We start from the raw sequence: 17,421 nt of genomic DNA on the forward strand, positions 1-17,421 counted from the left end.
GACATAATTTCACACAACATATTTCTAGAGACCCATCCCAGACTGAGACAACAGACAGCCTATCTGGGTGGTGTCCTGCTCAGGGTAGGATAGGAGCACATGTGAAGGGGGTAGAGATGGGTCAGGGTCAGTCTATCCAGCCATACATCCTGCTATTGCATCTTATGACTTACTCCCAAATCCATTTACAGGGATCTATATCCTGTCCTGTCCTATTCTGTGAAGGTTTGCATTTGGCACTGCTGCTGCACCAGTTTCCTCTGTGCTGATTTCTTTCACAGCGTTTCCTTGAAATTAATGTGTGACAATGAGCTTTGGTTGTTCACATTATCACTATGCTATACTGTGCTGATGTGAGGGAAACAGGTGTACGCCCAAGCCAGGTGTAAAGAGCCCTGCCAAAACTCAAACTTGCATGGTTTCCTGTCTTGAATAGATGTTGTGCCATCTCCTCGTAACGGTTTTCTGGTGTGGCTTCCAGAGTAAATGCTAGCAGCAAAGCTACAGGCTTCTTAAACAGGTTCAGTGTAAAAGGATTTATTGGTTTGGTCACTCTTTATAGGCTTATGATCACTCATATGGAAATAAAAAACAATATATTGACTCTAAAAGCTACTTTGTGTAATGTCTATTTCATGTTTAATGTCTTCTCAGCCACAATAATAATAGGCTACATGCAAAAACAAACATACAAAGTGATCAGTGTAGTCCAATTCACAAGCAAATTATTTTTCTGTAGCGGTTCTTTTTAGTGGATCAAAACCACACAATGTGACTAGTGAAGCCCGGTTCCCAAAAATAATGACTTGAATGTTTGACTCAAGGTTTTTTTTAACAAATAGTTCAAAAAGACTGTTTGAATCACATTACCCTGCATGATTTACAGCATGCAAAAATGGACAATATAACTGAATTAAATCCAGTTGAATCAGAATCAAATTAAGAGCTTATGAATCAGAATCAAAATGACTCCAAAAATCTGTATCAATACCCAGTCGTGGCAAACAAATGTGATGAATTATTTAGCATATCAAGCAATTAATTCAATTATATTTTAACTGAAAGACAGTCCTACTTTGACAGACAAATTTGAACATATAATTCACATTGTGAGTTAACTGAATCAAGAGCTTGTGAATTAATTTTAATCTGTAAATGTGTATCAATAATACCCTGCACTGGTAATTAACGATGTCATGATGAGCGAACCCATCTGAATAACTAATGGTGCAGCAGTCACAGACAGGCAGCAATCCTCATGACTACAGAGCAAAAGTCTCACCTTGGCATCAGATGAGAGGGCCAAACAGAAAAGCCCCAGCTGAGGCCCATCTGCTAACCGTACTCCGCAACCCCCCTCCCCACCAACTAGTAACATAACCCCCTCATGCGCACACACATTAGCCAAATACACAAGGAGACAACATCAATATCAGTTGTCAAGAGCAACAATCGGTGTGGCAACGAAACAGGGGGTTGGTGCAATACTTCCACAATGACGAGAACAAAAACATGCCGATTGTGCGATAGTTGCTCATGGTCTAACACACACTTTTGATTAAAAAAAACATGCTCAGAGTTAAAGGTTAGACTAGATAAACATGTTTACTTGTAGTGACCAGCCAAACCGAAAGATAATTTCCTTGAGCTGGACAAAAAAAAAAAAAAAAAAAAGTGTGAATTTACGCTGACTCATAGACAGCACCTAACATCACAAATGATGTTGCCACAATAACATCACCACAGCAAACTAGTACCGCTATGAAGAAGGCATACTATAGGTTTTCTCTTTATAAAAGACACCCCTTCAACTTTATTACTTTCCTCACATACAACAGACACAATAACCTCTTTTATTCAGAACATGAGTGTCTAGGCCTAGGTTTCACTAGTTCCTCAGAAACAAGCCACAAGGCTTGTGGTTCCCCAGCCTATCTGACCTCCACGTTGGATCAGCTTTCCTGCTTTACTGAGGAACAATAAAAAACAATCCTCTTAGTGAATTTCTTTTGGCTGAAAGTGGAGGCCGTTTAGACTGAGGGTGATACTGTGTTTCTCTTGAAGGAAATCATTTTAAAAACGCTATTTGTTGATGTTGTGCCTTGAGACTTTATGCGTGTGAAACAAGACACAGTGCTCACATGCAAGCAGCCAGTTTGATATTGGGTGCAATAGCTTGTGTTTCCACATCTTCAATAGAAACTTGTTTGCAAATTCTGCATTCAATTGTGACAGGTTAAAAAAACAATCAAAATGTTACGATCAAACTAAAACAATGCAACCTTGATAAAAACTCCTGCCGCTCTCTCCAAATGCTGGGATCCTTTAGAAAGAAACGCGAAGGTGTAGGTGCTACACACAGCCAAGGATGGCAGACTTCTTATACATCTTAAGGTCCAAAGGTCAAACTAGCAAAATTTTGCAGGCAATAAAGTCCATTGTCTATTGCAAACAGTAAAGTGATAGATGAAGCACTGCACACAAAGTCACCTTCTAATAAAGAAGTTTTGTTGATCAATGCCTCAAATTCATGTGACTAACTTAAGACAAACTGGAAAAACCTTTCTTTCTCACAGTAAATTCCAAATTGTGTAGATTCCTACTGAAATATCTGGATTTTGCCTGAGCAACGGTAAATGTTTTACAAAGGATGCACAATATATCGCTACTCAGTTATCGGCTGGTATTAGAGATTTTTAATTGATTGAAATCACTGAATAGTGGATATTTAATGATGCCAATATCCCTATTTTTATATTAGATGACCTTTGCCATCATTTAACATTTACCAAAGTTAATATCTACAAACACTAATAATTTAATAACATTGTTAAATGTGATATTCAGCAAATCTCAAAATGAATAAACATTCATATTGTACATTATAAAGCTGTGATGCAAATTCACTTTTAGCATTTTGAAAAACTGATTTTAGTTTTTAGTGTTTTATTTTAAAGTGCTTTGTATTACAACTCTATTCCCTTTATTGGTTAATTTGAATCAGCCGGATCTTCTTATTACTAGCCCTTACGTATAGAAGAATAATGCTATGTATCCCTTTTCCTCATCACCTCATTGTAGAGGGTCAAATTTCTAAACACAGATAGATGTTATTTATATTGTAAATAGCATGTAAAAACATGTAAAAGATCAGCAATGAGGAAGTACAGGAGGAAGTCACATGCGTGGACACTTACATGCATACTTTACCAATCAATTTCCTCTTTTAATGTTTTGACACTTCAGCATAAGCTAAATGCCCACAGTAGCCAACACATACATATTTATCATTCCACACCAAAGACTTTTAGCTGATTTAGAGATCTTTTAAAGTGTCTGCTCTGCTGTAAATGTTGCAAGCCTCAATACATAATTAAAAATCAAACAGTAGTGCGAGTTTATAGAGTCTAGGTCAATAGAGGATGTCAAAGAGGATGATGCAATTCCAACCTCTTTTCTTCCATCCTTACCATTTTTCTCGGTAAAGCGGTTACAATATGATGGTTATCAAGATGGCTGCCATTTAGTCCAAATTCAACCTTGTAAATAAACATGAATTCATTTTCAAAAATGTCCTTTAAGATGTACTGGATGTCCTGGGCTTTTTCTCTATTTGGCCCAGTCTTGAGCAACTTCAGACAACATGATGTTTCTCTGGCCTGCATGGAATCTGTGGATTCACTTGCAGGCTCTTTGTCTTGACATCATCGTTCCACTCTTATTCCATGGCTAGACAGAGAGTTTACATAACCTCCCAGATTGGTAGATCCATTTTCTATTGTGTTTGCTTTGTGTTCTATCTCATCCCTCTTCTCATCAGCTCTCATCATTCTAGAAGCCCTCGCCGTGCCTCAATGTGACATGCCTTATTGCTGTGTCTGTGCTTGCAGACATGCTGGATAACTTAAGCACAAACTATGCAGACTTTTCTTCATTTTTCATTCACATAGCCAACCACTCCTTTTTCTTTATTCTTTATTTTTCAATCTATGACGTTCACCACTGAGTCACTGAGTTTAGGAATCCCTTTGTGGGTCAGTAGTTTTTACATAACGCATAATCCGATTTCCGATTACAGTAGCAATAAATACAAGCAATCAACTTTCTCCCAAGCAATCGAAGTATGGCATATGACGTAACAATGTGGAAAGCAGATGTCTTTTACATCTCCTTATGAACTATTCAATACTTAAACCAAGTAAACTGATACCTGACATTCCACTTACATAATAAAGAGCTTTGGTAACAGTAAGTACAGCGACCGCAAGTTATGTGACGGTTTTAAGTGGAAAAAGAGACAGCACTTCTGAACTGTTAATTGCATAATGTGTGAAACCCATATTTACAACAGTCTACTCTATCTTGCTACAATCTTGCCACCTTTTCTAAAATTTTTCAGCTTCATATCTTGTATGTCTTAAAGCACAAAACAGTGCCTGCGGACCAAAGTTGGCTCCTGATGACCTTTGATTTTTACTTTTGACCCTCAATCAAGTTTCATTCTTGTCCCTTTGTAGTAAAATTTGGCCATTTCTGTCTTAAAGGGACAGCTGAACCAAAAAAAAAAAATTTCTGCCATCACTAACTCACTTCCAACACTATTTGCCTTTCTATCTACTTAATTTCAGTCTGTTCATCATATAAAGCAATAACACGAGTAAGAAAGAGGGTCCACATCCATTGGTTTTGAATGGAAAAGAACAATCAGTACAGAAAGTCATACGGGTTTGGAACTCCATGAGGGTGAGTAGATGACGAGAAAAGTTTTGAGTGATTCCTTTAATGCTATACTACTTAATATTAATAAATCTCTAAGTAATCATAAACATGAATAGGAGTATGATTGCCTTTTCTTTTCCGATAAGCTAAGGATCCAATTCTCTTCCAGTGACACAGCTTCAGTGTGGAAAGGTCTGAAAGACATCACCAATTACAAGACACCATCCCCCAGCACTGTGGAGAATCAACAACTGGCAGACGATCTGAATGAGTTCTACTGCAGGTTTGAAAAAACACCATACACAACTCCTGCAACCCCCGTCTCCCCCACACCTGAACTGCAGATAAGAGATGACGTGCGCCAGGTCTTCAAAAAGAACAAGAGAAGGAAGGCACCAGGCCCAGACGGTGTGACACCAGCCTGTCTGAAATCCTGTGCTGACCAGCTGGCCCCCATCTTCACACAGATCTTCAACAGATCACTGGAGCTGTGTGAAGTCCCTTCATGCTTCAAACGCTCCACCATAATCCCCGTCCCAAAGAAACCCAAGATAAAGGGACTTAATGACTACAGACCTGTGGCCCTAACGTCTGTAGTCATTAAGTCATTTGAAAAACTGGTTTTGGCTTATCTGAAAGACATCACTGGACACCTTACTGGACCCCCTGCAGTTTGCCTACAGAGCAAACAGGTCTGTGGATGATGCAGTCAACATGGGACTGCATTACATACTGCAACACCTGGACAGACCAGGGACTTATGTGAGGATCCTGTTTGTGGACTTCAGCTCGGCCTTTAACACTATCATTCCAGACCTCCTCCTGCCCAAACTAACTCAGCTTTCCATGCCCACCTCCATCTGTCAGTGGATCAACAGCTTCCTGACAGACAATAGGAAAATACACATCCAGCACCCGTACGATCAGCACTGGAGCTCCTCAGGGCTGCGTTCTCTCTCCACTGCTCTTCTCCCTCTACACCAACGACTGCACATCTAAAGACCCGTCTGTCAAGCTCCTGAAGTTTGCAGACAACACCACACTGATCGGCCTCATCCAAGACGGTGACGAGTCTGTTTACAGACAGGAGTTTAAAGAGTTGGCTGTCTGGTGCAGTCTTAACAACCTGGAGCTCAACACGCTCAAAACTGTGGAGATGATCGTGGACTTCAGGAGAAACCCCCCTGCACTTCCCCCACTCACCATCATGAACAGCACTGTGACTGCAGTGGAGTCATTCAGATTCTTGGGCAGCACCATCGCTCAGGACCTGAAGTGGGACATTCACATTGACTCTATTGTCAAAAAGGCCCAGCAGAGGTTGTACTTTCTTCGCCAGCTGAGGAAGTGTAACCTACCACAGGACTTGCTGAAACAGTTCTACTCTGCCATCATTGAATCCATCCTCTGCACTTCAATAACTGTCTGGTTCAGTTCAGCTACCAAATCTGACCTCAGAAGACTACGGAGGGTAGTCCGGACAGCTGAGCGAATCATTGGTACAACCATCCCCGCTCTCCAAGAACTGTACTTATCCAGAGTGAGCAAAAGGGCTGGCAAAATCACTCTGGACCCCTCACATCCAGCACACTCCGTCTGGTCGACGCTACAGAGCTGAGCACCAGAGCGACCAAACAGGAACAGTTTCTTCCCTCAGGCAATCCATCTCATGAACATTTAACTCTTAACAATAAACATGAAACACACAACACTATCACACTTTTTATTTTTTATTTAACACATACTTATTACATTTCAAATTTGCACCTAACATACCTGTACATACTGAATTGTCTATTTTGTATATTGTGTTTGTGCTATTTTGAATATTGTCCATTTGTCCATTATTATTATTTTATTTTATTATTATTATTATCTATGTCCTGTCCTGTCCTGTCGCTGTCATTCTGTCGCACTGTGGAGCTACTGTCACTAAAACAAATTCCTCGTATGTGCATACGTACTTGGCAATAAAGCTAATTCTGATTCTGAACAGGCCTTTAATAAGATACACAGACATACGAATTGCAAAATGCAAGTGAATGAAAGCCTAATATCAATTATATTAACTGTGTGTAAAAATAAGGCCAAGCCTTGATAGCTTGAGAAGCAAACATGTTTTTGTATTGTTTTGATATATTTTACACTGTGTTAAATATGTTACAACAAGCTGTCTGGCATCTGTTTACTTACACATGTGTACATAATTAACAAAGCCAACTTTTTATGTTTTTAATTAAGATACAACAAAACAGAAGCATAAATATGCCACTGAATACTACAAAAATGCAATAAGTGTAACTGCAGTTTGGCATACACACAATGATGTAACCAAATATCTCACACTGGGGGACGTCAACGGTAAAAAATCATTAACTATATTGATCAACCACTAATATGAATATTGATGCTTATGACCCAGTCTATGAATACAAGGCATAGCTTGGCTTTAAAACCTGAATTCACACTATACTAACCATGAAAAGAAGTGGGTTAACTTCACATCACGTAGGCCTGAAGTTTACAAGAACATTTTGCACAACATGCATATCAAAGACCTCAAATGACTGTAAACGAATCATCCACAAATTAAATGCTATAGATAGTCTTTAAAAGTTTCTTACTCCATGAGCAAAACGACAACAAAGACAGTCATAGAAACATACACTCAACAATAGTCATTTTTGACAGTGTTTGAGTGGCAGGATGCTGTTCATTTTAAAATGCATGTTCTAGTCAATGTAACCTTTTAGTTTGTTTATTTTTATCCATAAAACTCCAGCCCCACTGCTGTCTCATGTCAGTGATTCTGACTGAGCTATTAACGAATCGTTCTTTAGACTCGATTCTTTTCGAAGAATCACAAAATCGGTTCAACTGACTCTTTGAAGAATTCGACTGAATCGGTTTTTGAGCGATTCATAGTAAACTGATAAGAGCATGTGGATTGAACCAATTAATTGACCAACGGCCAAAAGCAATGTTACAAATGGAAATACTTTTGAGTATGTCTGACTGCAGTTTTATCAACACACATACAAAACAGAGTCAGTTTTAAAACGATATTTTTTACTAAAGTTTTATTTTATGTTCTATTTGTTTTACATCAATAATTTTTTTTTTATGAGGAGAATAGTGGCTGCAACAAACTGAATTATAACGTGAAATGATCATACTAATAGAAAAACCTTAATAAACAGAAATACGTGACATAAACTGTAATGTGTCATCCCAGGATGTCTTAATGAGTCGCTGAATCTGTTATTTTGAACCATTCCTTTGAAACGAAGCGGTTCGAAAGAACCGATTCGCGAGTCTCACTTCGCATCACTTCTTTTGACGACAAACGTTGCTCGTCAAGCGGAATTAAAACGACGTAAGGACGCTTTTCACTTACGTGGTCTGCATTCCTGTCGTTCCCCGGCTGCAGCGCGGCGCGTGAGGACATCGTCTCCGGAGCTTCAGCTTCCGCTTGGCTTTATTTCAGCGATCGCTAATTGAATCAGCAATTCAAGAGGCTATCTCTGCCCCCTCGGACCACCAGTACAGCGTTTCCCTTAAACAATCCACATTGTCGGTTAAGTTTGCTGGATGGTTCGCGCAATACTGGTGGGATGAGAACAAAGATAAAAAATAAAATAAAAAAGGCTATATGATGCTCATGTCTGTGGGAGTTTGGCTAGCCGGAACAATAGATCATTTTGTCCTTAGCGTCTCGATCAACTGTCCTCATACCATGTCCATATACAGCGTCTGGTTTGCAGAAATGTATATTGAATCCTCAAGGATCACGACTGTAAATCACCAGACAGACAGAAAGAAAACAAAAGCAGAACAGAAGAAGAAAAAATGAGCTACCGCAGAATCAAACAGACTCATTTTCTCAAGTCTGGGTTGTACAGAGAAAAATAAACCACTCCCACGGACGCAGTGTCCCCTTCAAAGAGTCATCTGTGTGCATTTCCAGGAAAACAATATATTAATAAATAAACAACAGCGGGTTCGATACGAAATACAAACTATTAAGCGCATCTCGAGCGCACTCCCGTCCCAACAAAGACCAGTGAACAATATCCTTTTCGAAGAGGCAGGGTATGTCAATGTTCCCAAATATAAAAACTGTACAGTGGCTGTAAAATGTTCATCCCCAGCAGCGTGTGACACTGGCATCAAGGAAGGACGTCAGGAGAGAGAATAGGCTGGGCAGGGCTGCGGCGCTCGCTCGCTCGCTCGCTCGCACGCACGCACACACACACACCCTTCCCCCATGGTCCTAAACACACTGACTGACTCTTCATTCATTCAAGTACCGAAACTCATCGCCAGGCAAACAGGGATGCCAAAATAAATGTCTACCACTCCTCCAGCTGGTCACTGTACGCTAGTGCAACCTGGTCCTTGGAAAGTGATGCATCTATGAACAATGACATATATTCTGCATGGCTAAATTAAGACTTGTGGATATACAAAACTACTACAGAGAAATGTCATCAACCACAAATAATATAATATAATGCCATTCAAATGTGTGGGCCATAAGATTTGTTTTGAAAGAATTTAATACTTTTATTTAGAATGGTCATATTAAATTGATTAAAAAGTGACATTTTAATGTCACAAAAGATTTATATTTCAAATAAATGCTGTTCTTTCTAATATTCTGTTCATCAAACAATCTTAAAAAATATATATTCCACAAAAACAAACTTTTCTACCATTTTAAACATTGATAAGAATTTTTTTTGAACACCAAATCAGCATCATGTTTTCTAAAGGATCGTGTGACACTAAAGACTGGAATAATGCCTGCTGAATAATTCCACTTTGCCAATTTAGGAATAAATTAAATTTTAAAATTATTAAAATATAAAACAAATTAGTTTATTTTAGTGATCGACCGATATTGATTTTTTATAACTGATACCGATACCAATTATTTGCGTGTTTATGTGTCCGATAACCGATATGCAGAACCGATATTTATTTACTGTTATAAAGTAAATAAATGACTGCGTGAAGTAAGTCCATACTTCACTTTGGTTTTTTCTCATTTCAGTCATCTTAACAAAACATGTTTTGAGAATTAACAGTCTTTCATGCAGGGCTCTAGACTCATTCTTCCCACTGATCTCACTCCACTAACTTTCTCAGTTGGTCACACGAGCACATAATTTGGTAGCAATTTTTTTGCAATTTTTTTTTTTTGTTGCTACATTTGATTTATCAATGCATGCTGATGAACTTTTATCATAGTTTATAGTTATATGGCAATGAAAGTGTTCAACATTCAACTCGTTCTTTTTCATCGGTATTATTTGTTATTTAAATTTTGTGATCAGGAATTCCTTTTTTTCGTGCGCTTTCACTTTCAAATTTGCGATCTTGGTGTCACATTTTAGAAGAAAAGGTAATTGTCTGTTTTGTTTATATCTATACACCTTTCACTTTTTAAGACTAAAACAAAAGATGGATTCATTGTTATTCTTAATTAAAAAGCACAACAACAATAAAACAGTTGACAATGACAAACTAGCTTACATAACATTTATCAACAAAAACGAATAAGACGAGGCATGGCATAGGACACATCACATGCTGTCTTACATACCGAGTATATTACAGAATGTTTAGCAAACTCTGAGGAAGCAAATAAATATTAATATATATTTTTTTAACTTAAGGAAAGCCTCCATAGCATAACGTGAGGTAAACAGCAAAGATAACAAGCTTCTCAAAACGAAAACAAAAAGAAAAGTAAAACTAAACTGGCTGTAGCTGACAGGACTTGTATGTTTTTTTCTACAAGAACACCAGCATGTTCACCTTCTCTGGTTTAAGAAGCGGTCTTTTACTTTAGTTTGAAAACAAAATCCTCCGTTGCGCTCCGTCCGCGACGCGCACCAGGCTCTACCCATGACGCGCTCGCGCTGAAAGCACCTCTCTTCACGTGATCAGTGAAATCTGACTCTTGCTATAATGTGCTGCTGCTGGCAGCACGCGCTGTATGAAGCAGACGCTTTGGAGCAGCGCAGACCTGGCACTCGTACAACTGCGACCACATCAAATTTGAACTCGCAAAAAATGACCATTTTGGTCGCAGTCTGAGCCCTGTCATGTTAAATTTAATCTTCGTATTACAACAATAAAAAACATTTTATTAATAAAAAGCTTTAGCAGCAACACTAATATTAACAGTAAGCAAAATAAACGTAGAATGTCTAATGTTTTCAAATGGAGAAAATAAATAAAGGACAGGATTTTTAACTACAGTTTTAGTAGGTTTATAAGCTAATAGGCTATAAAGAGTGAAGAATAATTCACTGGATGTTAATTCACGGAATAATATTCTCTGGAATATTGGAATATAACAAGCATTGTATTTTATTGCATTTCTCAACTGGCATGCTCTAAATTATGCTGCTGACAGCGCGCTTTATCTATGCATTTACACAGAACTATAGGCTACTCAAACTGCGATCGATCGCGGAGATAATTAATTTCCATAGAGTTGTATTAATTTAGAGGTTTATAAACGAAATAATGGTTATATAGTAAGCGTTAATACAATTTAAGGTGCTTCAAAAAAGTGAATCTTGTTCAAAGTTACATGCGGTGGCCGTGCTGAGCATTTCTTGAGCATCAACCGCTGAGTGAACTGCAATATGAAAGCGGCTTCACGAGACTAATGATGAACATATAGACAACAGAGAGAGAATTAAATTCAGTGCTTCTATTTCCAACATGCAATCATTCATGGCTGTATTATTTAATTCATGCAAAGTTACGTCTTTATTGGGAGAGGACTTGACGGATTATCTACTTGACTCCGACTTCACGAGACTAATAGACCACAGAGAGAATTCAATTCAGTGCTTTTATTTCCAACATGCATTAATGACTGTAATATTAAATAGTTTACTAACTACAGCAAATCAAGTACCTGCACACCGTTGTTGTTGTTGTCTCGTCTCGATCCTGCGCGCAATTCTCAAAACGTCCACAAGATGGCGGTATTTATCGGTGAATCCAATATTACAAAACCGATATCTGATTAGGGAAAAATGCTTAAATATCGGGGGAAAATATCGGTAAATCGATATATCGGTCGATCTCTAGTTTATTTTAGATATTATGTTTATAATATTTCTAGTCATGTTTGGCTCAGTGGTTTTATGCTACTATTTTTGTAAAGCTATACTTTGGAATCATAATTATTATGAAAAATGTTACACAAATGCAAGATTTGAATTAGAATTGCTTTAATATGAGTAGAAAAATATGCAATCATTTAATATAAAATAAATATATAATAATTTGATTTATGGTTATAAATAGGGCTTTATGAAATATAGCTTTGTGAAGGGAATCGCTCACAAATATTATGGTCCTTGCTTTGCATTAAAATGTTTGAGAACCCCTCTTAAATAAATTTCAGACTAAATAATAAAAAAAAACATAATGAGGATGTGTTTGATACTGATATGATAAACAGGAAAACACACATAGACAAAACAGGGGAAAACAAAACAAAGATAAACAAATATATTTGGCCTGTGATAGATTAAATCAATAGTTCCCTTAGGTCATGATATCATTTAATAATGTAAATCTCACATTCTCAAGATTTTGTCATATTACGAAAATTGTTGTGTTGCACAAACTGATGCTTAAAATAATTCCATAACAGATGGACTTCCTAACATACAGTATACTAATCATATTGTTAACCAGGCAGATAGACAGACAGACAGACAGATATGCTAATTTTATATCATATTAAGTAACATCTATTTTAAATGATTAATAATGGTTAATATTGACTACACTTTACAAAAATGGTTGGGTTAAATGTTTGACCCAACATGCTGGGTTGTTTTAATTAACTCAAATATTGACTGAAAATTAGTATTGCTTGCTTAAAATGAACCAAAAATAGGTTGGAAATTGAAAATCAGACACAGAATTACTAGAGGCAACACACTCAGGCAGTTGACACGGATTTCAGGCTCTAACGCCACATGTGCATTTTCTCACAGTCAAAAGCACCCTCAGTAAAACTATACTAATATTGTCGAAACAGATTTGGTAAAGGCTCCAGTGAGTATTTGTGTTTGCACTGTGGAAAGCATCAAAAGTTTCTATTTACAGCCTGTTTTTGTAGCACTGAGCAATGTAGCCAATCACAGTCATATCTGTTGGCTTCTTGAACATCTGTGATTGCCCATTGTGTAAGTCAGGATTCATTCACCTCTAAACGCCAATTTTTTTTTCTTGCACGCTCGCCAATCCTCTCATTGTAACAAAGTGTAGACATGATGTAAATAAGAGCTTCATTGATAACAGAACATTGTGAGACTGCGATAAAGTGAGTGACAGCTTTTTAGTGACTATACTGTACGGAAGCACTATTTGCTCACATTAGGCTACATAATCCATTCAGAATTTGAATAAAAGTTTTGATTTTAGTGCTGCTTACAGGCCCAACGGCCACATATCTTGGTCATACAGCAACGTTTCAGAAGTGACATACAGGCTCTCTCCAATCAAAAGCCCCACCAATCCCTCATTTACTATTTTCTGGATAACTGATAGTCATCAACCAACTGCGTCTCGGCTTGAACTGACTTCTTGGACTATGCTGGACATTAGCAAAACCATCTCCCACTATATCTTGTGACCAGTAACGTGCGGTGAAATCTTGTCATGGGTAGGCTGTGACCTATCAATGTGGCATATATATTGTGACTGACTTTCCAGTTCTGACATTGTAAGTAATTTGCTTTTGAATGCGCAAAGAAAAGCCATCGTTATTCTCAACTGCGCCATCTATTGGTTAATAAAGGGCAGTGGATTCATTTATTTCCCTGTTTTGTCAGACTGTGAATAAAGAGCTTTCACATAATTTAAGGCAAGTATAAAAAAACAGAGAAACTGACTAAAAAAGGACTACATCTGCTTTTAAACAGGACTCCACCACCCCCTGAATGCTGAATGCTTTATTGAGCTGAGAATCCAGAGCATCACTGTTTTTACTGTACATGTTTGCTTTATCAATATATTTATGCATGTATTTCATTAAAAACTTTAGCAGTAATTGTCATTCACAGTTTCCATTCACCTGTTTGTATTGTTTTGTTATCTAACATGTTTGTTGAGCTCACCCAAGCTGTGGTGAGATTTCAGTTGTGGTTAAAATGATTTTTTTTTCTTCCCAAGAACACATCGCATGTGACATCACAGATAGGGCCTTTTAAGCTCAGTTGTTCTGCTGACAGGTAATTTTTTTGTTATTCTATTGTGATACAGGACATTCGACTTTCACAAGCACTCCGTTTTGCAGGCTGGATCTTTGTGCAGGTAAGTCTGTCTACACACTTTAAGAGTCATTTCAAAGAGATATCAAAGTAGCTGATTCATAAATTGTATATAAACATATAGGCACATTATTCAATTTTTATATGCTACATGATTAATAATTTCAAATACTAATGAAAAATGAGCAAATATGGTGGCTGAGAATGGATCTACTGCTAAAAAAAGCATTTTTTCATTCTGTCTCGTAACTCATTATCAGTTGTTTAAAATGAAAGTGAGAATATTTGAATATACACATATGCCAGGTTTTACATTATGTCACAATCTAACTTCTGGGTTTCTAGGTTCCTGCAGATCACATCATTAAAAATGTTGTGGCTTTTGTCAATGGTTTTGGCTCTCATCGCAGTGGTTGATGCCTGTCCGAAACCCTGCAAATGTGAAGATTATGACATCATCATTTGTTCGGACCAGAGACTTCTGGAGCTCCCTCCTCTGCCTCAGAGTACCAAGCAATTATATGCTACACATAATATGATTCAAGCTCTCCCAGATGAAGGTTTGGAAGGATTGTTTATTCTCGATCTCACCAAGAATGTCTTCAATTTGTCACTCAATACCACCTGGCAGAGCATGAGCAATCTTACAAAGCTATTTCTGAGTGGAAATGGACTGAGCACATTAACACCAAGACAGTTTCAGGGGCTGTTGAACCTCAAAATGTTGGATCTCAGTGACAACTACATTGAAACACTTCCTCAGAAGTTCCTTTATGGTCTGACCAAGCTTCAGATCCTTAATATGAATATGAACAAGATATTAAGTTTATCCTACGGAGTCCTGGATGGAGCTCCTGCCCTTAAGGACCTTCAACTGAGAAATAACATGATCGAGATGGTCGAGGTAGGTGTGTTTGAGAACTGCACACATCTAGATCAAATTTATCTGTCAATGAACAACCTAAAAAGTGTAGGTAATGGGAGTTTTAAGGGTGCCATAGGGCTAAATCACCTTGATCTTAGTCGAAATGGACTAGTTGCCGTACCTACTGGTGTCCTTGAGGACACTCTTAACCTTACTAGCCTCTATCTTCAAAGAAATACCATAACTTCACTTCCTGAGTACATTTTCTCTGAGATTCCCATGCTGAAGCATTTGGATTTGAGTCATAATGCTCTTCTTTCCATGTCTGATGGTTCACTCAGAGGTCTTTCCCAGCTGGGCGCATTGGATCTGAGTTTCAATAAGTTGCGGATGCTAACGTCACATGTGTTTCAAGACTTGGGAAAGCTTGAGAGCCTTAATTTGTATCACAACTATCTGATGCTGCTTCCGAACGGCTTGTTCAATAACTTAAGCAGGGTAACAGAACTTCAGCTGGACAGCAATAATATTTCTGTAATTCCACCAGACCTCTTTCACCCACTTTCAGCTTTGCATGATCTACAACTGGACAACAATCACATTTCGGAGCTCCATTCACACACATTTATGAAGCTGAGGAAGCTTAAGCATCTCGATCTTTCCAACAATGACCTCGTGAAGATTCCCATGGACCTCTTCAAAAAGACACATCATCTGAGGGATCTTAACCTGGAGAACAATCATATCCGCTACATTCCAAAGTGGTCCTTTAAACACTTAGTCAAACTGCAGACTCTGAAACTCAGCAACAACCACCTGTCAAGACCCTTTGCAGATCTACTGACTACTCTTAGTCATTTACGGGAGTTATTGCTGAATGAAAACCAGATAGAAACCATCCCTATTGGATTTTTCACAGGTCTTACAAACCTGAGGTGTCTGGATTTGTCCAACAATAAATTGAGTTCCATCTCCTCTGATGCCTTCAAAGATCTGTCTGCATTGAAAGAGCTGGATCTGAGATTCAACGCTCTCGATAAACTTCCAGATGACATCTTCACATCTTTGATAAATCTCAAAAGGCTCCACCTGGAAAACAACCAGCTCACACACTTGCCTACCAAAGTGTTTTCTGCTCTATCCAGATTGGAAGAGCTCCATTTGGACAGAAACCAGATCCAGCACATTCATCCAAAACAGTTTGAAGGTTTAGTGATGTTACGCGAACTTGATATAAAACTGAATCAACTGCGCTATATGGACAAAGGGACTCTGATGTCTCTAGCAAATCTAACGCTTCTCAATCTTAATGGGAATCCATGGGATTGCTCTTGTGTGTTTATTCTCTATCTAAGTCAGTGGTTTAACAATAATACTCACTTAGTAAAAACTACACCCATGTGCTCCTCTGGTCAATATCTTTCCTATCCAGCTCTTTTCCCATATTCATTATCACCGCATTGTGCAAGTTCAGCATATATCTCTTTTAACATAGAGAAATTAATGGTTCTCATTGCTTTCACTCTGGGTTTTCTTTTAATTTAAAACCTAGCTATCTGTGCTCTGATATCTGTGTGGTTAAAGTGTTGAGACATGAAACTACCACATGATTTATGCTTTTGACCTCTGAAATGCATGCAACTGTTGCATCAGAGGAGCAATATACATGATATTCCATAAAACACTGAAATATGATTTATCTGAGATTTAATGTTTTGCATAATAATATAAATAAATAAACTGCTATGCCAAATACTTACAGCCTCTTTACTTGTGTGACAGGATTATGCAATTTAAGGCCACATGCTGACGCTGCTTGAGGGAATTTCCACTTACTCATTTGAGAACGAAGAGAAGATTCGCTTACATTCACTAATCTGAGTGTTTCTAAGAATTTTATATAGGTCTCTAAACAAGGATGTATGACCGGACGCAAACTGTGGTTAATTTTCTGCAAAACAGGTTTGATCGCATTTTCTGTGTACTTCATTTTATTGGCCTAGCCTGTCAATAATGACTAGAAACTGACAAAAATTACATTAATTCAAATATATATATAAAATCTTGATTAAATTAAGATTAAAGTGCCCCTATTATAGGTAATGAAAGGTTCATATTTGGGTTTTGGGGAGTCTCCAATAACAGCTTGACATGCATGCAAGGTCAAAAAACACTTTCATTGTTTTATAATATGCATTTATTTTTACCTTACTTGCTCAAGGACACCCAAGACAATTCACTCAACGATTCATTTTTCCAAACCCCTCTTTTGCTTGACGCTAATCTGCTGTGATTGGTCCGATTGGTCTCATTTTCATTTCATCATGCCTGTAATGCCTGATAAAGTAGCGTTTGTGAGCGCAGTGCTGCTTTGTGTACAGCAGGGGTAGGCAATGTCAGTCCTGGAGTGTCCTGCAGAGTTTAGCTCCAACCCTGAAAAAAACCTCACCTGCCTGCGTAGCCCTAGTGTTTGCCTAGTGTTTGGAGCCAGTGGTGTAGTCCTAAAGAAAAAAAGTGGTTTAC

General features: G+C 38.0%; 2 protein-coding genes across 5 annotated transcripts in view; one reads left to right on the forward strand and one right to left on the reverse strand.

Moving 5' to 3' along the window:
- Nucleotides 1–9,003, reverse strand: part of LOC306854434 (MAP/microtubule affinity-regulating kinase 4-like) — a gene marked incomplete at its 3' end in the record, with an annotated part of 49,613 nt that extends 40,610 nt beyond the window's left edge. For 3 of the 4 annotated variants that reach the window (XM_079392412.1, XM_079392414.1, XM_079392413.1), the window contains exon 1: nucleotides 8,117–8,951. In XM_079392412.1, coding sequence (XP_079248538.1) covers nucleotides 8,117–8,167 — 51 coding nt within the window. In that variant the 5' untranslated portion in view covers nucleotides 8,168–8,951. Of the gene's footprint in view, nucleotides 1–8,116 lie in introns of all 4 variants that reach the window. The other variant, XM_079392415.1, reaches the window with a different exon arrangement.
- A 5,010-nt stretch (nucleotides 9,004–14,013) lies between these two features.
- Nucleotides 14,014–16,648, forward strand: LOC306854435 (uncharacterized protein). The gene is made up of 2 exons (XM_079392417.1): nucleotides 14,014–14,076; nucleotides 14,379–16,648. Exon 2 carries the CDS (start codon nucleotides 14,404–14,406, stop codon nucleotides 16,441–16,443), a length of 2,040 nt encoding a protein of 679 aa, XP_079248543.1. The 5' UTR covers nucleotides 14,014–14,076; nucleotides 14,379–14,403; the 3' UTR covers nucleotides 16,444–16,648.
- The last annotated feature ends 773 nt before the right edge of the window (nucleotides 16,649–17,421 follow it).

This window comes from Barbus barbus (assembly GCF_936440315.1).
Source record: "Barbus barbus genome assembly, chromosome: 34".
In the NCBI taxonomy this organism is placed as follows: Eukaryota; Metazoa; Chordata; class Actinopteri; order Cypriniformes; family Cyprinidae; genus Barbus; species Barbus barbus.

Coding starts and splice junctions, on each gene's coding strand:
- LOC306854435 (XM_079392417.1), top strand. CDS start 14,404: ATGTTGTGGCTTTTGTCAATGGTTTTGGCTCTCATCGCAGTGGTTGAT.